At 40.4% G+C, this 26384-nt stretch overlaps 2 protein-coding genes across 3 annotated transcripts in view; both read right to left on the bottom strand.

The window, feature by feature from the left end:
- Window positions 1–8246: 8246 nt before the first annotated feature.
- LOC130686794 (dachshund homolog 2-like) lies at window positions 8247–19136 on the bottom strand. The gene is made up of 8 exons (XM_059496335.1): window positions 19128–19136; window positions 18320–18506; window positions 17894–18220; window positions 17459–17743; window positions 16028–16111; window positions 12471–12611; window positions 11608–11703; window positions 8247–9886 (listed from the first exon to the last, which is right to left on the bottom strand). The coding sequence occupies exons 1-8, from the start codon at window positions 19134–19136 to the stop codon at window positions 9834–9836; spliced, it is 1182 nt and encodes a 393-aa protein (XP_059352318.1). The 3' UTR covers window positions 8247–9833.
- A 5407-nt stretch (window positions 19137–24543) lies between these two features.
- The window catches only part of LOC132088134 (dachshund homolog 1-like), a 29448-nt gene continuing 27607 nt past the window's right edge, over window positions 24544–26384 (bottom strand). For both annotated transcript variants that reach the window (XM_059496106.1, XM_059496107.1), the window contains exon 3: window positions 24544–24814. In XM_059496106.1, coding sequence (XP_059352089.1) covers window positions 24561–24814 — 254 coding nt within the window. In that variant the 3' untranslated portion in view covers window positions 24544–24560. The remainder of the gene's footprint in view (window positions 24815–26384) is intronic.

The following is a 26384-nucleotide window of genomic DNA, read 5'->3' as shown; positions in this document are numbered from 1 at the left end:
TCGCCACACCATGCTATCCAGTCACTATTGTCTTGGGAGCTTATGACGGGTTGTTTTTTGTTTTGTTTTTCCCAAGAAAAAAAAAAGATGAATCCAATTCTAAATGTGGCGCCAACGAACAAGAGCAGAACTTGCAGACAGACAACAACCACACCATAACAACTAAAAACTGCTGTCAGAAACAGAGAGATGGCCGAGTTTTTTGCCCGGCTAACTTTCATGATATACTTCACCAAAGAAATACACCGCTGTGAGTGTCAGGGAATACTGAACTGTCTCACACTCATTTTGATTGCGAACGGCTTACAAATAAACGACGTGCATTCTATCATTCGTCAATTAGGGTTGCCTCATTAAACGGCTGTACAGATGGGCGATGGCAAATGTTGTCTTCCAAAATTCGGCGTAGTAATTCCAAAGAATTTTCTAAACGTCAGAATTGGCTTTATCGAGCAGCTGTTCCATAAAGCAAAACAAAACTAACAAAAAACTTTGAACCAGATAGCATTTTTAAAACAAACAGGCAAAGTTTGTTATAAGATCCAGGCTTTTACAAGCTCAAGGTCTGCTGCGCATGATGGGCGATATTGGTTCATTAAATGTTTAAGACTTAAATGATTAGGAGTGTTACAGAGAGCTTCAACCAGTTCTTTTTTTTCATAGCAATCGCTGAAATAGCAGCAAATTATTGCGCGCTCGGCTTATGGAATACGCACGGGCTTTTAAAGTTCTAATAACAACTGGTCCCTTTACAGGCGCTGCACTCTAAAACTTCCCATTTCGTTCGGGGAAAACGGAATTAGATTTTTATTGCTACTGCTTCCTCTTGACCTTTTAACTGTATGAGATTACATCTGAGCACCGCCTATAAGAGAAATTGCATGTATCAGCCGATGCATTGTCCTCCTCACGTGTTTTATGAAACAGTTAACAATTTTGATTCTCATGAATTGCAACAAAATGTTTTGCTAAATTTTGTGTAAACACGTCTACAGAGAGTAAAACTTGTGCTTCTGGGAAATAGATGGTACTAGCGATAGAGGCCTTCTTCTCGTTAAGGGCTGACGGTAAGTGAGTTCATTTGACGTCAAGTTTAAACTTCTATCGGACACTTGTGTATTAAATAATTTTTTACCATTAAAAGCCTCTCATGAGAAATTTTCGTCAAAGTCTGAATGTGACGGTCTATGCACATTGAGATGGAAACGCCAATCTTTCGATTACCTTCATAGTTTCACGGTTCTTAAATGTTGGTAGGAAACGAATGGACAGAATTCTCAAAACAATGCGAACAAAGACAATACGCAGATACAGAAAATATATGGAGCCCACAATGTATCGTTGGGCGAAAAACAAATGGGACGCGAAACAAACTGGAAATAATGACCGGTTGGCATTGCATTTGTGACCAATAGGTTTCTACGTTGTTACCACATTGAGCCTTGAAAAAAAAACGTCCCTAGCCGAATCGGATAAATTGAAAGTTTCCAATTGACGAAGGCCAACCGTAGGCTAGATAATTGACACAAAAGTTTTTGCTGACGCACAGAGCCTCCCATCAAAACACATGTAATTTTCACGTCAACTAAGATGACCAGCATTATCAAGAGTTTTATTATTTTTTTTAACCTTTTCGTATAAACTGACGAACGTGTCGCTCATGTTGGTATGAAACGCATAAATGACACTTGCCTGTACACCAGGTGACATTGCTGTTCACAATGATCTTGAACTATTAGGCAATTCTAGCATCAAAATGAGAGAAAAGATGAAAGGTTTGTTGCACCGTGAGAAAGGCGGTGGAGAGCAGAAATTGATCATCAATACATGTTAACCAGGCTCACCAACTGTAGGTCGTGGTATGCGAGTATGTGTGCGTGATCAAAGAGCGTATTTATAGCCACTTAACGAGCCACTCCAAAACTAACATTCTTGTTTGATTTGGATTCTTGTCTATTAGCGCGCCAAGAGGGACGGAGGGGGCTTACCTTTTCGGTAAGATAGGCGCGGTGCAGGTGGGAACGATGAAAGTCTAGAATCAACTGTGGATGCCCTGTTAATTTACACTGCACAACCTCTGACCCAGAATCCAGGAAACCCAACCATGTCGGCATTATAGGCCTCTGAGCTCTAAACAGAAAACAACACTTGTTTTCTCTCACCCTATCATTCGCTCGTTTAGTCTTTAAATACATTGGAACTCATTGAACCAACAGAACATAGGTAAAGAAGCATCAGGAGCAAAGAAAAACCTCGAAAATTAAAAAAAAAATGGTATCTCAGGAAGTGAAAACCCGTAATAAAATCAACTGGGTCAGTCAGAGGGAGTACCCCTTTCCTTTTCAAATGTTCATCTACGTTTATAAGGTTTGAAACGCTGGATAAAAATGACTCAACATGTCATAAAATTTAACTTATTTTTAGGTGGTATCGGCTACACATACGCACATTTCTGAATAATAATAGGAAAAGAGAGAATGGTAAACATGCAATCGGGATATCCACTCATTAACTTCCGTTTTGGACTGCGTTTGGGGTAGGAGCCAGCGCTTCTAGTTCGTAAAAAGAAAAATGATTTAATCGGTCTACCGTCATACCAGTTATTACTCGAATGAGCGCCAGGCATGGCAATGCTTCAGCTATATACAGACTTGTGTATAGCATTTAAAAATGAGGTTTGTTATCATTTACTTGTGTTGCTACATTCCTCGTGTAAGTATTTGTTGTGCCGACGTGTTGCGTGTGAAAGTCGGTAATGAATCGGTCGGCAAAAAGAACCTCCTTGCTAAAAAAAACAAAACGCATGGGGAACACTATACAATGAACTATCATGCACTGTCATGATCTTTCGTGTTTCGTTTCGATCTTTGTTAGGCTTTTTTCTTTTGTTTTTCCTTTCAGCTGTTACCTTCTTTTCTCAATTTGTGGCTTTTCTTGTGTAGGTTCTCGTCATATATCGTCTGTCTTGTATAGTTTCCAGAGTCTTATTCATTTAACAGGTAGTTAATGGTTGCTCTCGCTAAGTTTAAATGCAGACTCGGTTCATGTATGACTATTTTCCTATCAGAATCACATGAACAAAAGAATAGAGTCTTTTCTTTTAATTGTTAAAACATGCATCCAAACGTTATACGGTGCCTCCATCGATCCTTTTTTACTTGTGTATGGAACATTTCGTATTCTCGCCTCTGTGATGAAGAGCGGCCAGTCATCTACAATTGTGAGCCTGACAGGTACATATTAGGAAAGTCTTTATTTCAAAGCGATAAACCTCCCTCCTACTCTCTCTGTTTCTTTCCCTCTCTCTCTCTCTCCGTCACACTGTTTCTCTCTCTCTCTCTTTTTCCGACGCCGATTTTGCTGTGTCGTGTGTTGTGCAGCCCCTATTTTACTTGTTTCTTCGACAATCTACATGATGGAAAACCCGACTGTTCCCTGTATAAGACTGCGCCATCCTCCACCCTGTAATTACATTCGAGATGCGTGGCCAACAATCTCCGGCTTTTCACACCAAACTTACGACGCACTCTTCGTTTTGTAACGATTTCATTCGTATGTAAAGAATTCTTTTCTGTTGGTTTCTTATAATCACATATGCTACAATAAAAGGCTGTACGTATATACCCAACAGCCATTTCAGCTACAGCCATCTTTTTCTTGTTGAACACCAAAGAATTAAACGGTATTTTAATGGTTTGTATTGACAAAGGGGAAATTCAGTGCAGAATTTAGTTTGATAACTCTTGCGCAACACGAGTAAAATGCCGACGATTTAACGGTGTATTTTTTCATGTTTTTTTTTCACTTTTGGCTAAATTTTAGGTTTCGCTTAAAATACATTCAGAATTGAACGAGAATGACGAATATGAGGTCTGTTTTCTCTTTGGACTGATAGTTTTTGAGAAAAACGTAAAAAACGGTCGGTCGGCTGAAATTAATTATTCATAAATTACGTTTATTTAAAAAACGACTAACTTGACAGGAAAACGAATGACTTTTTCTGAATTAGCGTTAAATTTGGGCTATACTGTGTGATTTTCATCTAATTCCAAGAGGTGTCGATTTTTTCAGATTTTGGCAAAAGTGAGAAGGCAATAGCCTTCCCACTTTTTCATTTTTGACTAAATTTTAGATTTCCTGTAAAATACATTATTTAGATTCAGAATCAAACGAGAATCACGAATATGAGGTCTGTTTTCTCTTTGGACTGATACTTTTTGAGAAAAACGTAAAAAACGGTCGGTCAGCTAAAATTAATTGCTCATAAATTACGTTTATTTCAAAAACGACTAATTTGACAGAAAAACGAATGGCCTTTTCTGAATCAGCGTTAAATTTGAGCTAAAATGTGTGATTTTCATCGAATTCCAAGAGGTGTCGATTTTCTCAGATTTTGACAAAAGTGAGAAGGCTATAGCCTTCCCACTTTTTCATTTTTGGCCAAATTTCAAATTTGGCTTAAAATACATGATTTCGATGCAGAATAAAGTGGTAAACACGAAAACCAAGTTTATTTTTTCATTGACCTTATAGTTTTTGAATTAACCTAAAAAACAAAAAGTCGGGATTATTTTCTCGGGCTTATTTTTTCGGGCTTAAAATTTCTCTTTATTTTCTGATTAAAAATGATATCATTAAATCTAGATAACTATATATGACTTTGATTCGTAATTTAACAAGGATCCCGAATATGATATTTTTTTAAAGCAGCATCTTAAATATAAAAGTATGCACAGGGTATTCAGTATATCGCATTAGCGCTGTCGCGTACTGGCGCGCTAGTTTTTGTGGTTCCAAAATTTCCGGTTCTTTTGTTTTTCCTAAATAATAAAAAAAAATAGAGATAACTAAACACTGTAACCGACGATTTTACGTAGCACCGTGAATTTAAACGGTTATAAGAGAAGATGTCGTTTGTGTTTGTTTCGTATAAGACGATTGTGGATGTGCACATGTTTTTTTCTTCTTTCCAAGATTCTTATTATTTTTTATTATTATGAATTTTTCTTTTTTTGTTCCAAAACGTTTCTTTGCATCGATTCGGATATTGCTCCGACGAGAATTCCGAGTCGGTATCGCCCTCGAAACAGGTCTCCTACTGTGGCGGTCACAGCGGGGATATCCCCCATCATCCTTTTTTCATTTTATTTTCAGCATTCAACCTGATAAGGCGGGCGTTAATTATTCTTTAGTGAACAACATTAGTTTTTAGGGGAAAAGCTCCGTGTTTTTCCCAAGTTCTCTCAATTTTTGTAGGGCAGTAAATAACAGATTCTTCTGCTGTCCTGCGTTCCTGACCGATATGTATGAGCTTTCCTAAAAGCGATGTTTAAGCATCACACGTTGAGTAGAAAAGCTACGTGACAGGTTCAGTTTCAGCCGACGTGGATAGGACCTTGCCTTCATCCGATAAAACACCTCCTGAAATTGATTTTACGTTAGCTTTTTACACGCCAACGTCTGTAAAACATTGCGTTGTCATAACGAAGGCTATTGTACGCCAACATAGGTAATCGTCTATAGTTAGTCTTATATGGCATAACTTGAGGTTTCAGCCGACGGCAATGTCACAGTCGGTATGATTGGTTTGTCGGTGTTAGTCCAGTTGTTAAAATAATTTCTGTTTTCCACCTCGGTAAATGCATTTTTCTAGAAAATGAACGGAACTCTCAGTGGTCGTGACGAACAGTTTTTAGTCGTCGTTCTTATTTCGACCCAGCTTTAAAAAAAAAATGGAATGCAAGCGCTTATTATTTCCTTCAATTTTTTTTTAGTTTTCTTTCATCTTACATAGTTCTTTGTCAGTTTTTTGTTGCAAACAAACGTAGTTCTAATAACAGAAAAAAACGCTCCAAAAAAAATCAAAGAGAGGCGCTCCTATAAAGAAAAGCGAAATCCAACTGAAACTATATTTAGTATAGGTGGGCAAGAATTTATCAGTCATCTTTGTAACTGCTCAAGTGTAAAACTCAAATGAAAGGATATATCTGACAATGACCCCAATGCCTAACCGTTTCTACAAAAAGATGGGGGTGGGGGCATCGGCCAGTATCAAGTTATCCCACCAACCTGCCAGCTGTCATATATTCGATTTTTTTCTTCTTTTCTTGCATGACTCGTCTTACACGGTTACCTTAAAAAAAAATATGAGCGCCTATAGTAGATGAACGAAAACTATAGGATGAATATTAGCGATGTCGACCATTACGTAACAGGCGTTTCACAGCGGGGGAAACAAAGCGAAAAATCGGTAAGTTTTGTTTGCTATTTTACCTGAAGATTACGATTTTGAGGCTTCTAAATTCCTAGATAAAAACTTTTTCCGCCGGCTTTACATTTCCGTAGTGATCGTGTTCTTATAGTTGCAAAAAGACATTGTTCCGCATCTCCTATGAAAACTATGATAGTAATGTTTCATATCTCTGGACCGCATATCAGTAGTTTGTGAAGGCAAACAGGCCGTCTACCAAGTTTTTTTTTTAAACATCTTACCTGACTTATGTTGAATTGCTTGATTTGGCAGGCGCCCAAGTAGCTATGCAGACCTGTTCCTCTTTGTAGTTCGCTGTCGGTTTCACGCAAACCCAATACTCTTTCCCAACAGAAGAAAAACACTTTTGTAAACAAACTAGCAAGGACAGATTGACTTCTTTATGGTTAACAATCTAAGTGACTAGTTACTTAAAGCTGTTTCAAGGGCGATTTCTTTACCTGCCTTTGTGTGCCACAACGCACGTCTTTTACATGTCTGCTCCAGCACCAGCAAGACGCTGATCGTCGGCTTCTTGAACCATGAAAAATTGCTTTCAAAATTTCTTCGTAAAAATATTAAATCACGAATGCTTTTCTTTTGTTCTTCTTCTGCCTTCCGATTGTGTCTGTTGGAAATCGATAGTCAAGGCAGCCGCGAAGCTATTCATTCACGTTGTTTCATTAAAATTCCAACTCCAAGCGCCGGCATGATGCATGATGAGAACAAAACAATCAAATTTTGATATCTAAGTCGTTCGCGATCTCAGCGTGTGTGCGTGTCGAAGAGGAAACGCTTTCAGCTAACTCTTATACGGATATAACCAAGGCATACAGGAGAAACGCACAGCTGGCGAATGATTAAACCGGCAAAGTTAAGGATAGAATGAAAACAAACATAATACGTACACCGGATTTTTTCTAATATTTTGAAAGCTAGTATATACAGGGGTTAGATCGGGTGATATACACGTCGCCATATAGCGCTTCCCCTGCGATATCATTTCGTACGAAACCTGGAATGTAATCGCTTTTTTTATGAGATAAGCACAAATATGACTATTTCTAATGGTAAGGTACATTTCATAAAATATTTGTTCCGGATTACCGAGAGTTACGGCTCATTATCACTGAACCCCATAATCAAGCAATGGAAACACATTGAGAGGACAGTGAAGTTTGTTCCAGTAATCATTGAATCGTAGATGTATGTTACCTTTCTTTTTGTAGTTCACTATGTTAAAATCTCAACTATAGGCTGCCGTTTGTTCGTTCTACAAACAGCTCTGCTCAATCCCATTGAAACCGAAGCTAATTTTAGATGCTCTTGACAGCCAACATGGAAACCACCACTTCACTAACTTAAACTACACCATAGCCTACATACGTTTAATGATACTGTTGTTTGCCATCTAGTTTGCTGTCAAAACATTCTTGAAAAAATTTTAAGTCAAGAAACCCTGCCTGCTTGTTGTAACATTAAGAGCTCAAACTGAAAGAAACAAATGTGGCAGCAGTAAAGGTAATTCTCTTGTCCGTCGCCGATGTGTTTTTAATACCTGTCTTCAAAAAGTCTTTTCGTTGAGTGCAATAAGACATCGTATACAATGTGGAGAGCTAAAGAGAACCTGCAAAAATTATCTTTTATGATTTTAGTCCTTTTTAAGGTTTAAACTACAAGGGCCATGTGGAAGTCCGTGTTGAGAAGTTTGACCCTCTCAGCGTATTAACCCAGCCCTGACTATTGCGCCCGTGAGTTTCATGTTACGAAAATAACGTGATTTTGTTTAAGCACCCATAAAAAGAAACACGTATAAAGTGAATCCAACTACAGAGGTATGCACGCAATGTTATTGAATCGCATAATATCTTTAACCATGAATCAAAGTCTTGTGACAGAGGCTCAAAAAGTGCCAAATGAAATGCGTGTAACGCTCGCGTACAAGTCCCGTTGCCTACACAGCCGACTAAGACATAAGTAAATGTGACACCAAACGTCAAAGGTATTCAATAGCGTTTAATAAGACACAAACACGCAAGAAGCACAAATAAGAAACTTGCTGCCGCGAAGCAAAACAAGAATAAGTATCAAAGGGAAAGGGCAGGTGTGTTACGAAACACAAGAGTGATCACACAATAGGTGTGGGAAAACAAAATAAAACCTCCTTTAAAAAAAAAAAAGAAAAAAGTCAGTTGGTTTGTAGGAAAAAAAAGTAACTAATCAACAACAGACGAGGACCTGGAAAAATTGGGGGGGGGGGGGGGGAACAGTAATAAAGTATGAAGTATACGATGATTGGATCGAACTATATAAACAGGCAATCAAAGAAAAGGTGGGTTTGGGTCGAATTAGCCGATCATTCCCTTTCTTTAAGAAAGAACAGAACAAAAAAAAAGTGCAAATCGAGAAACGCATTACTGGAGTGACGCCCGCGAGGAATAAGATAAACTTTGTTATTAATTCACTTGATACATAAAACAAACACAAGATGTATACGTTAGAACCGAATTTTGATGACGTATAAAGTTGACCCTACGCTACCAGAAAAGTGCATCTAAAACTTCTTAAAACGCATCGGCCAAAGTCCTAAAGGCTAGGCGTCAATTCGTGATGATTTTTTTTTGTTTGTTTCTTTTTGTACATGTTGCAGTCAGAATTGAGATCGCCAGCATGCACTTTTCTAGACAAACGAATCTCGAGGCCTTTTTTCTTTTCTAAACACATCAAACGTCAAATCCGGTCAACGTTAAGTGATAATCATCGTACATCAATAGGGGGAGTAACAGCACATCCAATGAAATCGGGAGACGAGAGGGGGGGGGATACATAACAGTATGAACGAATATAGTAGACATGGAGCACAATCAAACTGAGGTAAAGGAGCCACAATGTTGCACATACTATCTCTCGTACGTCGTACCGGATACATTTTTCCCCCTCAATTTAAAAAAAATCACACACGAAAGTCGACAAAACTTTTTTTTTTTTTGCTAATTACCAATCGCTCACCAGCTCTAAATGATGGCCAGGCTGATTGTGCTGTGTAAGTGGGACCAAGTAATGAACATACAACAGCCATAATCGTGACAAATAGAAATTATCCATTGGCCGAGCATTTACGATCAATGAAATCAAGTCGGGAGAAGATTAAGAAATTATACAACCGTCAATGTCGTTACTAGCTAGCCGGTATAGTTAAAAAAAAAATCGAATCAAATAATGCTGACAAAAATAAAATGCGCGCACATTTAAAAAAAGAAGGGAAATAAACAAACAGTAGTCTACAAACAGGAGCTTCGACACACCAAACATAATACGAAACAGCGTAAGTATAATCTATATAGTACGAATGACTCCGACAAGTGGACATCATTGCGATGCATCGATAGAAATTATGCACGATTTCATTTGTTAGTTTGTGTACATCACTGGACGTCTTTAAACGGTGGTTCCTCAGAGATGATTTTCTTCGCTGATTTTTAGGATTCTCCTACATCAAATCGACCAATGCAGACCATGGAGACATAAATAGACTTTTGAAAGGGAAACGTGTTTCACGTAGTCGAACCAGGATGTAACGTTTTTACGACGCGTTAGTGAAAAGCAGAGAATTCTTGTAGTAGACTCCACGATTTTCTGCATTAGAAAAAGAATCAAACCAAACGTAATCATCAGCATCATTTTTTCTCTCTAGGAGCCCTATACAATAATAATTAAATATGCAATGAAAGTAAGGGTAAATAAGATCTTTCCTTCGCTTGTGTTTTGCATTGGAAGCAATTTTTTAAAAGAAGAACTCGATTAATCTTTACTCCGAAGAGAAACGGGCAAAAGAAAAGCGCGACTTACAAACAAAACAAAACAAAAACGGCAGACTACAAAGCAATAATCCATCAGCAAGTGAAACAAAAAACGTTGGCATTGCTCAGACAATAGGAAAAGAAGGCGCCTCCTTTCTTTCTTACATCCTCGATCACCGAATTTTGACGAGAGAGGAGGGACTAAAAGAAGAGGAGAAACAGAGAGCGAGAGTGGGCAAAGAGGGAACCTTTGAAACATTTTCCGCATTGAAAAAGACTACGCCACGCTTGAGTAGACGGGCGGAGGATTCTATCGTTTGCTGTACACTGGAAGGGGGATCTTCGTCGGAGGGCTCCAACGTGTTTGTCCAGCGTTACCAATTTTATCGCCATGACTTGACAGATACGGAACCTTTCAAAAGCCTACCGCTGAGACATTGCTGCTGTAATAAGCCGCCGTGTATAATATTCCCATTTTTCTTCCAATTTCTTTCCTTGTTCCTTTCACGGTTTTTTTCTTCTTCTTTCAACCATCACCTCTGCCTGATTCGTGTTTTGACGCCGGTCGTTATTACAGAGCACAAACGAAAATGAATTAAAAAATAAATAATCTAAGGTTTTTTTAAGAGGTGAGATGTTAATGGAACAGCTTCGCATATTTGCGGGCCAAAACAAGATATCTGTTTAATTTTTGCTGGATGCGGATGGTTCTTTAAAAAGTATTTTGCTGAACTATTCCAGTACCATTTAATGGGAGGTTACCTTCGAGTAAAGCATCCTTCACTTAGACCTGAATAGATCGTGAATTGAACTCTTCCTATAAGCGAAATAAGAGCGACTAAAATTTGGATTTGGATTTTGGAATGAAAAATCGAAAAAGTCGGGCTTATTTTTTCGGGCTTATTTTTTTGGGTTTATTTTTTCGGGCTTATTTTTTTTATTCGCAGAGTTTTGTGTACGTCGTTCGGAATAACCGCCGATCTATCGTTTTGCTTTCGACAAATAGCCCGTAGCGTGCACACGCTAGCAATGGTGATTTGATTGTCATGAGGGTGCTTAATTGATGAAAGGTGGTGCTGTTGTTGTCTGACTGTCTGCCTATTTGACACCCATACGGCAATAAACTGGTTTTCTGATTTGACCCACTGATTTGTTCTTGGAAATATCATAGTTAGAGGAGGAAGTTTGACAAGAAACGACGAAACATCGGAGAGGAAAGGTTTTCGAGCACCGTGAGAACTTCACCCAAGTCTGTCCGTGAAACTAAAGATAGAAAACGTGAAGATAAAGAACTAAAAAGCCGTATGGAATAATCAAACTCTGGCCATCAGAAGACGTGTTCACGAGAACTCACGTCACGAAGAGACGAGAACAGCCAGAGAAAAGACGTCTAGGTGAGTGGGAACAATAACGCGCATTTGAACAGTATCTAATCAAACTAGCGAGAAAAAAAAAAATATTGGGGGAAAGAATTTATTGTGGCACCGATGTTTTTAGTGGGCAACCCGACGAACAATCCTATCCATAATGAAACAAAAAACATTTAAATCGGCTTACCCATCGTGTTGTCCGTCTCGTTATTTTCCGTTGTCTGGGACGAAGGCTGCTGCTGTCGTCCTTTCCGTTCTTGATCGATTTCTTGATTGAGTTTTTCTATAGAATGCAATATTTTTTTGTTTGTAAAACTAAAATTGTGTTTTGTTTGTGAGTGTAAATTGAAAGAATTGTATCGTTAATGGATTCTGCGCCCTTCAAGTTTTCTATATTGAATTCTGACCGTGTTCACAACCCATCCATCCGTAACGTACATCTATCAAGTCTACGCGCTTGCCATTGACATGCAAATTCTCGCATTGAAAGGCGGCGAGAAGAAAAACGAGGTTAAGAACAAATGGAACAATTCTTCAACTCTTTTCTCCCTGCTTTTCTCTTTTTCTAAAAAAAAAAAATCATCAACCAGTACTTTAACCCTAGTTTCGTGTTTTGTTTGTCCTGCAAGCAAATCTGATATGGCGCCTTTCATGGCTCTAATAGCTAGCAATTCGTTTGTATGTATTTTCACGGCCTTTAAAAGCCCGTGATTTGATTCTTGATACTCGGTCATTTGATTTTAGAACTTATCTTTCTGTCACTTGTCATTCATGGATTCACGAGGGAAAATAAATCTTTTAGCATTACTGAGATACAAAAGAATACGACCGCCGGCAAAGTAAAACTGTAATGTTCAGTCTCGGGGACATGGATTGTGTTAAGTGTTAACTGATCTAAAATGCGAACCATTTCTTGTGTAACACACCAGTAAATGATGTTGAATGTTTCTAGAAAGAAGACCAATCTTCTATCGACCAATGTTTTTTATAGGCTTAATAAGTGAAGAAAGAGGAACGGGGGAAACTGATTCAAAGGTGTATATCACTCACCGCTTATCACAAGAAAAGTTTCTGAAGAGGTCGTCTTTAGAGCCTCCTCGAACTGGCACCGGCGTTTGGTTTCCAACTCTAGTTGATCAGCAAGCTTGCGACGGGCGCGACGTTCTTTTTTCAGACGCTTTTGGTAAAGCACTATCCCCAATAAAAAAGAAAAGAAAAACATTAATCGAATGGAAAAATAATGTTATGAACATCGAAAAACGTGATTTCGTTTATGTGATTAGAGTATATAGCGCAACATATGGCAGCTGCTGCCGGCATTGTATTTCCAATCGTGCCTACTCATCATCAATATGTCAATCTATTGTGCCGAGTCCATCTGGTAAACATCATAGCGCAGGCCTACTGGTGATGACATACGAGAAGATACCTGCTTCGTCATCCAGTGTTCGATGCATTTCATGTAAATGCGCCCATTTTGTCGTTACCTAACATGACGACCGACTCCCTATGGTCTGTTTGACAAGATGTGCTTTACAGCTGGCGTTCTCGCTTCACCAATCCACCCAGCCCAGTTATCCATACGGATATGAAAAACTAACCGAATTCATTTTCAAAATCGATTTTCATTTCAAGCAGCATCATTTTTAGGCCGCCTTATACATTCGTCTCACCGAACAGGGTGAATCAAAAACACGTTGAACGATAAAGATGGATGATCGCATTGCTTACTCCTTGGCTTCTATTCGGACTAAGATATTAAGGAAGTCCTACAATGAACAATGCTAGTGGCTTTTATTTTTTTGGATGGGACAAGAAAACGTTCGCCTCTAATCATAACAGTTTGGCAGATTTCTTGTTGAAGAAAGAAGCCCCAAGATATGGGGGGGGGGGGATAATGCGATACCTCTTCAAATGATACAGACAAATGTTTTGAACGCACTGCGCATTTCAACCCACGAAATGAAAGGGAAAAATAGTGTATATACACTGAGAACGGTTGTTGACTATTGAGCTCCTGGTCCGCATAGAATAGGGAGAAAAAGAGGGCTAAAGGCTAAACTCAATCATTTGACCCAGGACTGTGAAGCCTTTGGAAAACCTGCAACATGAGAACTGAAAAAAAAAAAGAAGGGAGGTTTCGAATTTTTTTTTTTTACTCTTCCTGCCCCACGCTGAATAAACAACAAACAAAGCGAAAATAAAAAAGAAAGAAAGAAAATGCTATCTAATAGTTAGAACTGGTAGAAGGCGCACCTCCATATTCAGCAGATATATCAAAGCGATCTTAACAAACGTTCAATAGTACCCGACTATAAGTGGATGAAGAATAAAAAGTGAAGGACGCATAGACTGATGGTGAACTTCTTGTCGGCTTCGCAATTGCGTCTGATTAACAATTGTTTGTGCTGACATAACGAATGCCGCCGCATAGAACATCGATGAAAAGCCACGAGAAAAGAGTTTGAGAATCTTTTACTGATGGGGACATATTGAGGGATTGCATTTGAATTAGATCAAAGGGATCACTTGTTTGACTCTTGGATGGACCATGAGCTAATCTCTTGTTTCAACTTCTTTCGTGAAATCTACCAGCGCATTTCCGTCACTTCACCTACAGAGATGAAAAAGGAAAGTCGCGTACTTGGTCATCATTTCTGATCGTTGTCACTGATGAAAGGGAAGACGCGAGTCACTACCGCAGCCTGATCTTGTTCGTCTCTATTGTTTCCTTATCTCAATCGCTTTCTCTAGCCTTTTCAGCACTTGGAAATCTTTTGTGATTTTCGTTTACAACGATATCGGTACGCATGGTACCTCACTTCTAAATAGAACTCTTGAATTTGTCTTTGTCTATGTTCCCTCTCCCTATATCTTTTCTATCTTAACGTTCGTTTTCTTTCTGACTTTGGTACATCCCGATCCACGATTCCGTTTATGCTCGTCTCTATCTCAGCAAAGGCAGATTTAGGCTTAATTCAATATTCAAATGCAGTTCTGCTTCGGATTGCATGAAGGATAATTTATCGAGCAGATATGAATATCTAGAGCGTTGCAGTCAGCGCGTTTGAAAATGAATTCACGGATAGGAATGAGACGGAACTATTGCCCTTGTGTAGGCCCGCTATAAATCACAACATTATTAGATTGTGGCTCATTTAGCGGTGATACATGTACACAAAGCATATCGAACAATTGCGTATGTTCGTTTTTTCTTTCTTTCTCTTTTGCCCCCCCCCCCCTCCCGCCGGAATACAAACAATTATTTGGTTCAATGCGTTGAACATCGTTGTTGCTCTACCGCCCTGTTTCTGAAAAAAAAAAAGAGGACCGTCTCATCTGTCGGCATCCTTCCTAACGCCGATCTTTCATAGACTGTAAAACAGCTTCCCCTCTCTATCAAAAATAATTTTTTTTTTAAAGATGCACGAGATTTTCGCTTCATCGGAGCGGTAAAAGACATGTCAGACCACATTGCAACCTCCGATTCACTTCCTCCTCTACTACATTATGCCCATCAATAGTGGGAAACTACGTTCTCCTCTATATGCGCTCTCCCTCGTACGTACACCTCACACAAAACAAGTAATCATTTTTCAGCGGTACAACCGTACAAAACCTGATGTGTTTCAAAAATCATATTCATGGTGGGCTGGTTTTATTTTGTTTCTTGCCCTCGTCTTGCTGGATATAACTTGTAACCGTTATACCGATGGCCGCTGAGTAGAAAACAATCACATTTCATCCGCTCCCAATAGCCTTTTGTCCACTTACCATAACGTGCGCTGTACACATCCCTGAAGCCAAAGTCAAACAGAAACAAAGCCTTTTTTTTTTCTTTCCCTGACTGCGCACCTTTGGTCGCTGGCCATTTGTCAAAGCATTCTGTCATTTCACAATGGCCCCCCCAGACCCACTCCACCCAAGTCGACATCCGTTCTGGCCCCCCCCCCCCACCTTCCTTCTTGTTCCGTTTGTCCATCGCTGTCCATTCGACGAATGATGATGAGGGGTGCCGAAGGTGGGCACAGAGAGGGGTTTGTACGGTGTATAGAAAGAGAGGGCTAAAGACATCTAATACACCATGCGACATCCGAGTAGAGAAGAGTTTTTCTTTTTTCTTTTTTTTTTCTGTGGGTATGGCTAATGGTGAGCCTGGTCGATGTGTCGAATGAAAGGCTGGTAGTCGCGTACGCGTAAGCGTACTTAATCTACCAAGGGCGAGAGCGCACGTGTTTGGTAATGGACTGGCCTTTGTTCAAGTGGTGTGTCAACATTGGTGCCACACGATAGCTTTTGTTTCATTATTCCATATTTTTGAGCAGCCATTATATTTCAGGACATGGTTGTGATGGCGGTTTTCCTCTCTCTCTTTTTTTTAATCAATACTGTAGCTAGTAGAGATAATTGAGCAACGCTTCGCCCATTTTTTTTTTTTTTTTGCCTCCCCTCTCTCCGCCCCTCTATTGGTCTGCCATAGACACACTCGCAGTTTTAAGAGTTTGATATTCAAAAAAAAAAAAAAAAAAATCTATAGCGGAATGAAAAGAGAGAGAGAGAGAGAGAGAGAGAGAGAGAAAAAAAACGGGTGGTGTTGAACGACTTACCTCGCGAACGTTGATCTTCCATCATCTGCTTCTCGATGCTTTCTCGCAACTCCCGCTCGCGGAGGATTTCCATTTTCAGCTCGGCTGTCAAAGAAATGGAGAGTGAGTGTGTTGTATATGTGTGTACATAGTGGAACGAGGGATCAGAAAGAAAGCAAACCCCCTTCTTTTCTACTTTGACTTTTTCCTTTTTTTTTTTTGTGTTAACCTCCTTCGTTTTATTATTTTTTAAAATTTATTTCTTTCCCAATCTTTCATCCCCCTTCTCGCCAATTTAAATATTTCCTCTCGTTCTCTCTTTTTCTTTCTATCGCTCTTATGTATTTATTATTTTTTACAGTACAACATGCCGCACTCAGACGTCTCTCTGGCTGCGTGGAATATTGTCTCAAAGGAGAGAGTGTCAACTGGCTTTACCACTTGGCTAGAGAGCCGATAAGGACAACCTCTCGAGGAAAAAAATAAAAAAACATGGACAGAAGCATCCCACATCGCAGTCAATTTTTAGCCGACACAAGGCACGGCGATATTTGCATCAGCCCCCTTGCCCTGCTGCACGTATAACCGCATTAGAGCTTCGCCTCCCTTGGTTTGGCCAGACGTACATTCCATTATCAATTTTGAAGTTATCAAAAATTAGATCCTATCCAGTGAAGTGATGCAAACTCGATGCCATATTGGTTATGTGTTTTGAAAAAAGGAAAAAAAAAATAATCGAAGCCTCTTTTGCTTATTTCGTTTACCACTCGATTTTATTAAAAACCGAGTGCTGCGCGTTTGCACACCAACTGGAAACGTAACAGTTCATGTTTTGCTTTAACAATAAAGGGGGAAAAAAATGCTGTGGTCTGAGAAGGGGGTGTTCCTGAAAAGCCGTTGAATTTGTTTATACCCTCCATTGTTGAAAGCGTCTGACTCTTAAGAGTTTCGAATAGACGCCGCTTTGTAGCTCGTGCCTCATTTATTCCTTTTCCCTACTTTATGATCTATCTTCTTACATTGAATCTACACGTTTGTGTCTGTCGCTTTTTTTTTTTCTCGAATAATTACTATTGTTCATAACACCAAAAAAGAAACACTAATACGGTTCCCCCCATGGCTAGCCTACACATATCGGAGCGACGTATTTACTCATCTGCGGTTGCACCCTTACTTTAACATTGTTTTCCAACAGCTATCCCCCTCCGGTAACGAAGAGTTCTCCTAATGGAAATGGGGAAAACGAATTTTTTTTTTTTTTTAAAAAAAAAAAAAACCTCAACAATGTCTGAAATGACGAATAGTCTTGAAACTTTGACGTGCCTTTTTTGTTCAAATTCGAGACTCTACAAACTTGGCTCGTTTAGAACATTTTCAGCTAACTTTGAAAGCGACTAGATGAGCAATCACGCGCTGATCAACTAGCGCTACAAAAATTCTTCGAACACTCACCTTTTTCGTAGTTCGCCTGCCGATCCTGTTGGCGGGCGTTCTCTGCGGCCACCTTAAGAAGACTCTGGATGTTGCGAAGAAGATTCTCAGTGGAGCCGAGCATGACGGAATCACTGCCGCCGACTGAGGCGTTCAAAAAAGCCGAGTAATTGAAGGCTGCTGAAGCTGCGGCTGCCTGGGCCGAGGCCGATGATGCACGAGCCGTCGCGGCCGCTGTTTGCGATTGGCTTTTGTCGCTATGGCGCGGACTGGATGACCCATCTCTTTCCATTTCATCACTGGTTTCTATCGATCGTTAAAAAAAAAAAAAAAAAAACAAGAAGCGAAATGAAAAAGAGAAAAAGCGAAATCATTGCACGATTCGTTCCGTTAACAGGCAACTGAGAAGGGCTTTTGCCAACTCGATGAAACTGTTCGAATTAAATGCGGCCTTACCGTGTTTTTCTTCGTCGACGTCGTCATCGTCGTTAACGTCACTGTGGTCATCGTCACCATCGTGGCGGCGCAGTGAGGGGTGATGCACCAGCGCGTGATGATGATGTGGCCGAGGAGAGGGCAGCTCTTCGCCGCCACTGCTACCACTTTCCTCTTCGGCAGCCCGTCTGGCTTCCTCCTCTTGCTGAAGACCATCGCGAACGCCCTGAAGATCCTGGTGACTATGTTGGTGATGCTCTACCTCCTTATCTTCGTTGCTGACCGAGGCGTTATTGTTGACACCTTCGCAACCTTTCGATAGATTGAGAACGGGACTAGCGCTGGATCCTGAAAATTATGCAAAAATGAATCGTGAACAAAAAGATGTTCATCTTTGTTTCTGCGGCTAACTGAACAATTTGAGGTTTTGAATTCAACGAGCCTTACCGTTGTGATGCTGATGATGATGGTCGCGTGCTTTGGCGTCCAAAGTTGAAGTAGTCTTTTCCGATTCGGACCGATCGTCCTTCAGTCTGCGAGAGCGACATCCATCAACGTACGTGGGATTTTCACCAAAAGATTTCGCCCGACAAAAATGAAAGAAAAGAAAAAGAGCTTCGTTAAATGGGGGGTTCTGTTTTCGCGGCAAGAAATTCAAATCTAATCACGGGACTTTATTGCTTGATGAGCAAGAAGAGAGGGGGATAAGCAGTGCTCTATATTATATTGTGTTATTATGCATTATATGAACACGGTAGCATCGATGAAGTGAACCTTGATTAATCGTAATGAGATTGGATTTTCGGTCTGCCTTCGTGAGTGCAACCGAACATCGGCTAGAGACGCTTCCCTTTTTTTTTTTTTTGTAGTCTAGAAATAAGGAAAGAACAGATATTGAAGGTGGAGCGCCTATATAGGCTATAACAAGAGAGGGGAGAATATAGAAAGATTGAAGGTGAAGGAAAAGAGTGTGTATAGATTCTCGTTCGGGATATAATCAGTGCAATCTAGTCAGGCGTGTTTATGTACATTGCGACTCCTCGTGAGATTCTTGACAGAATGGTGCAGACTTTGTGCTGGCGGTTGTGACTCAATACGCAGCAAAACGTCAAAGCCAGTCGATTCCCAAGTCAAAACCCGTTGTTGACCTCATTAGTGCCGCATAGAATGCTGTCGCTCCCCATCGGAACTCTTATCATCTCATCTGCTGCTGTAGTCCCTCAGACTGACAGTCGATCCCCACGAGAGCACCAACCTGATGCATTTTTCCAATGAGATTTTCCTTTTTTTTTTTTTTTTTTTCTCCCTTTCCATCTCATTTATTATTCCTTTATGCTTTTTTTCATTTATATTTTTAACTCGCTCACACGCCTCACTCGGCTCACGCCGAATTTTCAATAGGTTTTGTTTTGTGTGTGTGTGTGTGCGTCTACCCTCTGCACTTTTGTTTTGTTTGATTTGGGTTTTTGTGTTGTTCGTTCGTGATGGCTCCAATCCGCCAGACAGTCGGAGACAAAAGCAACAGAAATGATGTAACCCACCATTAACAACATCAGAGTTGCTAGTCTCAATGGGAGCAAAAGGAACACACACACCAAAAAAACAATGAGTTTTTGTTTAGTAAAGCATCAACCATCCTATCAAACATGTGGTATTCGTGTCTATTTAATATATGGTGCATATACACAAATATATGCTCGTAAAAATATACACAGACACACATATATATATATGTGCATCTGCTATGTTTATATTTTTTTTTTTTTTTTTCACCAAAAAAAAAAAAAAAGAGACCGAAAAACGGGAATCGGTGGGGTGGCACGCATTGTGTAAATGTCCTGGAGACACGCCACCCTGAGCGGTTGCTTTTTTTTCTGTTTACGTTTCATGTCCGAGTGTCAAAGATAGAATGCAGTTATATCGCCACTGCAGTCAGTTTGAGTGTAGGTTTTCGACGAAGAGGAAATGCCCCGTTTCGTTTCTTAGAAGCAAATATTCCCACAAGTAAAGAGCCTCAACAGATTTTGAGTCTGCCCACACAACACACAATCATTTTTTTTTTTTTTTGTGTGTGTGTTCCAGACTATCTCGCCCCGTGTTTTCCTTTCATCTGCGGTACCGCCCTAACTCTTAGCGCCCCGTTCTTTTTTCAGTTCAGTGTCATCCACATATCATCTGCAAGATGGACAGAAAACAACAAGACATTTTTGAACTTGGGGCTAACATGATGAGATCATTAAGTTTTAAAAATAGCTCGTCGTCGAAAGCTGATCGTTGTCCTATTCATTTTTTTTTTTTTTTTTCAATCCGCCTTCCCCTTTTCTAACCCGTTGCGCTGTTGGAAGAATCTTTTACAAATGTGAATGTAAGCAAAATGCCAGCAAATACAACAGAGAAACAAAACACGCCCGTCTCCGAGGTTTATTATAGATTTTCTTTTTTTTTTTTTTTTGCCTTCTGTCTGGCGTGTGTATGTGTGTGACTACCAGGTTGAGAAAGAATTCATAACAGAAAGTGTGGCAAACGCGGGGTCTATGTGCGGGAGTCGGGGAATTCGGGATGAAACAAGAGAACAACCAAAAAAACGAAGAGAGAAAAGGGGTGGAGGGAAATGAAAATGTCTGGCTTCTTTCTCTTGACAGCTCTCTGTGTCTAACAAAAAAAAAAAAAAAATCTTTCTTTTGAGCGTGTGATGACGGATGAGCCAAACGTAGCACGGCTCACCTTCTCTTTAGCCCTCCTACTCATGGAGGGAGTGAAAAAAAAAAGAGATTTCACTGTCCGTGTTATTCATTGCTCCATCACACGATCAAGATCACGTTTTCAGCCATAGGCGAAAATTTTTTTCATTTTTTTTTTACGCCACTCGATTTTTATCTATTTGATTTATTTTGTTTACCTATAGTTTCTTTTTGTTTTGTTATTTGTTTTTTTGTTTTTTTTTTGAGAGAGAGGAATATCTTTGTGTTTGTTTATAGTTTACCGGACTGTGAAAGCAGACAGCAAAGGGGTTCAAAAGAGGACGGAATTATTCTTTTGTTAACTGTATAGCGATCGAGATCTATTCATTTTTTTTTTTTTTTTGAACGGTATGAACTGGGCAAAAGATTACACATAAATGTGGGCTTCATGAAGAAGAAGGAGGGAAGAAAAAAGCAGCACATCTATCTGACCCCTTTTGTTCGAAGGGCGTTTTGTTGATGCCGCTGTGTTTGCCTACAGTTTGTTGGGGCAACTTCAAGGGTGCTTCATCATCTGTTTTTCCAATGGAAATTATAGATGGATCAAAACAAAAAAAAAAAAAAAAAATCGGTTCGGAAAGAGGTATAAAAATAAGAAATAAAATAACAACAAAACAAACATCGTATAAACGTATACGTAGCAGCAAATAGAAGAATAAAGATAGAGAAATCGAATGAATCGGAATAGAAAGTTCAAATTGAACGAAAGGGGAGTTTTGATGTTAGCCAAATACACGAAAGGGTAATCTTGTCTATGAACAGTTTTTGGGGAATGAAAAAAAACACAAAAAAAAAAAAAAACGAAGAGGTCGGTGTAAATCGGTATGATTGTACTGCGCGAGTATTTGAGTCGACCTTAGACGAAACTAATAAACCCCCGTTTCGTATTACTCTACATTTTACGTTTCCAACGGCTACCCCGCCGCGGTGTATATATTACACATACGGTGTGTCTGTGTGCGTGTCTGTGTGTGTGTAGGCTTTACGTATATTTATATACACATATATAGAGCCACAGATAACGCCGGCCGGAGCACCGAACAATCCAAGAAAAATCTAAAAAAAAAAGGGGGAGAAAACGAAAGAAAAAGAGAAAGATGACGGATTGATTGACATGTGGAAATCCAGGCGAGGATTTCCTGTCCATTGTATGGATATATCTTTCGACCGGCCCCATCAGTTATTGAAAGCCGAACTTGGTATATTATTGCAAAGGCAAAGAATGGGACCGCAAGGATTTTCTAGACCAACCTAATCAAATATTCCTCCTCTTTTCTCCGATTTCCAGTTCGTTTGAAGAAGTAAAGAAAAAAAAAAAAAAAAAAGGGGGCGATTCAATTGTCTCGTTCACATTAACCATAAGCTGCCGACAGCCACAGTGCGAGCGGAGATGCGTGCCGAGTCAAAGCCCATCACAAGTGAACGAGATAGACGTAACCGCCTCACCCAACTTAACACCGGCCTTCCTCCCTATTGTTTAGCTATCAGTCGCTAGCGGGGTCATTTTTTTTTTTTTGTGGCTACATTGTTTTGAACCTGATTGTTTTTAAAGGAATGTATTAGCCTTTCTCCCTTATGGCCTACTAACCGTCAATTTCATTCCCAGCGCTTGCCCTAACAATTCAGATCTTGTTGAAAGAACGGGTGTGGTCAGACGGCCAATGTGTTTGCCCCCCTCTTCAAAAGCTGACACGTCACTTTGTTGTTTAGCAACTTGATGGAACTCAGCAATCATTAGCAAAAGAAAAGAAAAAAAGAACGCCATATTTCGTAGTCCTTGGTTTCAAGGGCAGGGCCTTGTAAAAGACAGGATCATTACCACGCGAATATGGTTCTTATCTGGCCAGTCAATCTAAGACAAATGGAACGAAAACTATACGTTGCTTATCAAATTACTTGTTTCTTTTTTGGAATACCGCAAAACAACAGTCCCATCTGAGTTCCAGATGAAGGTTCTTTACACATCATTTCGAGTTCTAAGTTTTAAGGTACTAGATCTAGTAGAAAGACGATTTAAAAAAAAAAAAGAAAAAAAAAGAGGAATGTGATTCAATTTTTCGTGCAATTATTAATCATTAGCAAGGTGGAATGGCACATTTCCTAATTGTTGCGGCACTCTAAATGTCCGGTAATGACGATAGCCGAATAAAGGGGTAAGTGGCTGTTTGGGAACGTCGACTTTAGATTACGTTGAATGGGACAGTGCAATCAACTGAGATATCGTCAGTTTGTTTGTAGGCAATCAAAAGCAACGAGACCCTTATTTGCCTAGCAGTGGCTATGGTCATCCATAAACTGCTGCGCTCCTTTCAACAACAAACCCTTACCGTCGCTCTGTCACTTCGCAAAACTATTTCGAGCTCGACCTTTATTATACGGCTATCGTGAAACACGATGGATTCAGCGACGCATTTACGGCCATGTCGCCAGCCAAACTTTCCAAACGAATCACTTCAAATTCTTTTCTCTTGAATTATGTAAATTTGCGTTCATCAGCATTTCGTTGTCTGCCCGGATCCCACAATGACACACACGAGTAGTGGCCACGTGAATACGACAAGATTGCCGGCATTATTACAGACACGCACCAGCATTTCTCGCTACAGTTAATGATATTTTTGGCTTCTCCTCATCCTCCTCATCCTCCCCCTCCCCCCCTCCCTCTTCTTCCCGACAAAAATGAGAGACAAACATTACAACAAGCCGCACAGTCTAATTTGGCCCGTCTCTCTTCAAAAGTGAAGCTCTTTGTGTTGACAGATCGACCGGCTTGTTGTGTGAACTGTCGCCAGGCCTAAACAACGTACGAACATCGGGGATGGGAAAAAAAAAAAAAATGAGAAGGGAGGAGGATCAGCATATGTTTGAGCACATGTTGAAGAATGAGATGGTTAGTTAAGTGGGAGCGACGACAATATTGCAATTTATATGGAGGCAGACTCTTAATGAGAGAGAGAAATGGACGGGGAAAGAAAAAAAAAGGCATGCCCGGCTGGAAAAATGAGGTAGCAACATAGAGAAGGGATTCCATTCTTGAGTTAGTTAAGCCACTTGGATTATTGACGAAGAGAATTGATCCCGGCGGTGGGCATGACTTTATGCCCGATGAAGCAGACAACGAAGAAAAAGAAGGAACAATTTGATTGCTCTCTCTCTCTCTCTCTCTCTTTCTCTGCGCTTCCAGTTGTTCTGCCTCGCATTTTTTGCTTTAACTCGTCAGCGAGTCGGCTCACATCCTCCGCACCGCTTAAATTGCATTTGGCTTCTTGATGAGGCGGAAAGGAAAAAGAGGCTGAATGCCCTTTCTATCTCCACCCCTCCTTCCCCCGTTCTTCCCCACATGACTCTATGCATCTGATTCACGCTCCCCAGTGTACCTCACCCTCTTCTACTTGTCATTTTTGCTTGATTTTTTTTTTTTTTTCCCTTCCCAATGTGCATCGAGGAAAAACAGTGAACTTTTATTTTACTTTTGTGTAGGCGTAGGCTCCGTGTCAACCCACACGCGCACACATCTATAACAGTCTGTTATTCTGTTAAGTATGTATGGCTGCATTAAACCCTCCCCCCGAAACGCCAAAACAAAAAGGTAGACGATGATGATGGCGATGTCAAAAAAATGTTTCTCGCACAAAATGAAAAAAAAATAAATAAATAATAATCTTAATCACGGCTGACACCAAAGCTCGGGTGTTTTTTTTTTTGTTTTTTTTTTATATAGGCCGTGCATTAAAAAAAAAAAAAAATGAAAGGCGTTATACGTCAAACATCGATGACGGCAGCGGGGAGTACGTGGGTCGGGTTGAGCGCCGGAATTAAGCCGAGTGCATTTGCAATAAGGTGATTTAGTTTACTATTTTTTTTTTTTTTTCCAACCATGTCTTTTACCGAGTTCGAATTGACATCACGACCTAATGTTATCGACAAGTTTTTTTTTTTTTTTTTTTTCATCCCCCCCCCCCCCCCCCCCCCCCCCCCCCCCCCCCCCCCCCCCCCCCCCCCCCCCCCCCCCCCCCCCCCCCCCTTCCCCCCCCCCCCCCCCCCCCCCCCCCCCCCCCCCCCCCCCCCCCCCCCTGGGCGGCGGCGGCGGCAGCCTGCTGGGCCGCGTGATTCAGAGCCATGAATTGCATCGGATTCAGATGTGTCGGCGGCGGATTGTAACCATTGGCGAGAAGTGGCGACTTTTCCATGCCACGCGATTCTGCCCAAATGACAAAGGGATAAAATTCAATTAACTAAGCATTTTTTTTTTTTTTTTTTTTTTTTCACAGAGTTGCGTACATGAGCCGCCAACGTTGTAATAACACGCGTGCAAACCGTCCGTAAGCCCGGGAGCGAACAGCGATTTCTTACTCAAATAAAAGAAAACATTTCCATTTTCATATCGTTTTTTAGGCGGAAATCAATTGCCATGAAAACCCCAAAACATCAACAAAAAGCTGTTTTAATTTTCTTTTCTTTTCTTTTTTTTTTTTTTTTTTTTTTTTTTTTCCTTAATACATTTAAAGGGAAGGGAGTGGGGGAATGGAAAACGGCACCGTTGGAAATCAAGAGATTCCGAGAAGGGAGTTTGTGTTCATGTATTGTATATATTACGTAAAACATATACGTACGTAGAGAGAGAGAGAGAGAGAGATAGAAAAAGGAAAACGAAATTTCCCGGTTTGGACGTTTGGAACGTTTATCGACATTCGACTCTCTTTCTCACCGATGCAAACACACGATTGTTTTAATCATAGAGCAGGGGCCAGCATACGCCGTGTGGCTGTTGTGCGCTACGTTAGAGCTGCGACCGATGATCTACGAGCCCTCCAACGTTCCTGCCCTTTTGGATCAACAATCAAGCGCGGCATGTAGAAACAATTGCCAGCGGGTTGATTTTTTTTTTTTTTTTTCTTCTTCTTCTTCTTCTTCTTCTCCCCTCTCTTTTTTTTTCACGAGTCAATAGTAGACAGAACGTGAAGAAGAAGTCAAAATAAAAAAATAAACGTTGAAGGGAAACAAGAAAAAATAAATCGCTACATAAAAAGGTCTTTGTTGTCTCGAGAGAAAGACCACGAACTTATTCTTTGATTCTGAAGTTATAGGCGCCACAGAGAGAAGAATAAAAAGAGAGGGAGAAGGTAAAAATATTAAGACGAGTTACACACACACACACACACACACACAAAATACATTTTTATTTCGCTTAATGGCCTTGTATAGTTCGTTCGCTGCGAGCGGCCGCCCTGTCGGCAATCGCATCTTATTTTTTTTTTCTTAAATAATATTTTGACGTTTGCTACCAGTCTACCCCACTAGGCCAAAAGCTGGGCTACAAATCGAAAAAAAAAAAAATAAATAAATCTGACACAATACTCTCTGCTGCTCTATCGCTATCTTTGAATGCACAGCAGCAGCACGAAGAAAAAAGAAAACATAGGCTAGTTATGTTTTCTTTTTCTTGTAGCATTTGTTGGCTCTGAATGGCGTGACAGCGGGGTCCCAGTTAGGAGAGGCGTCCTCTACAAGAAGAAGAAAAGACAAGAAAAAAAAAAAAAAAGACCCGTGTGTTGTGGGCGGTTGGATGAGGAAGGAGGGGGGGGGGGGGTGAGGTGGGCGGGGGACGGCCGGCTTCTCAGCAGGACTTCTTGTTCTCTCCGTCGGCGCCGTCTTTATCTTCCTGACTCACTGACTGCTGCTGCTGTTGTTGCTGTTGCTGCTGCTCTTTCTGTTGTTACTATTGCTGTCCGTTGTTGTGGCTACCACAAAAACAGTTGCAGACCGTGACT

The sequence above is a fragment of the Daphnia carinata genome, chromosome 7, assembly GCF_022539665.2.
Source record: "Daphnia carinata strain CSIRO-1 chromosome 7, CSIRO_AGI_Dcar_HiC_V3, whole genome shotgun sequence".
In the NCBI taxonomy this organism is placed as follows: Eukaryota; Metazoa; Arthropoda; class Branchiopoda; order Diplostraca; family Daphniidae; genus Daphnia; species Daphnia carinata.
Note: the sequence above shows the minus strand (reverse complement) of the source record. Positions and strands in the feature narration are given on the sequence as shown.

What these genes read in the sequence shown, in the direction of transcription:
- LOC130686794 (XM_059496335.1), bottom strand. An exon ending in GCAGGCGAACTACGAAAAAG is followed by an intron (nt 16,112 to 17,458) that starts GTGAGTGTTCGA and finishes TTTCTTTGACAG; the next exon opens with CCGAGCTGAAAATGGAAATC. An exon ending in GGAAGATCAACGTTCGCGAG is followed by an intron (nt 12,612 to 16,027) that starts GTAAGTCGTTCA and finishes TATTGGGGATAG; the next exon opens with TGCTTTACCAAAAGCGTCTG.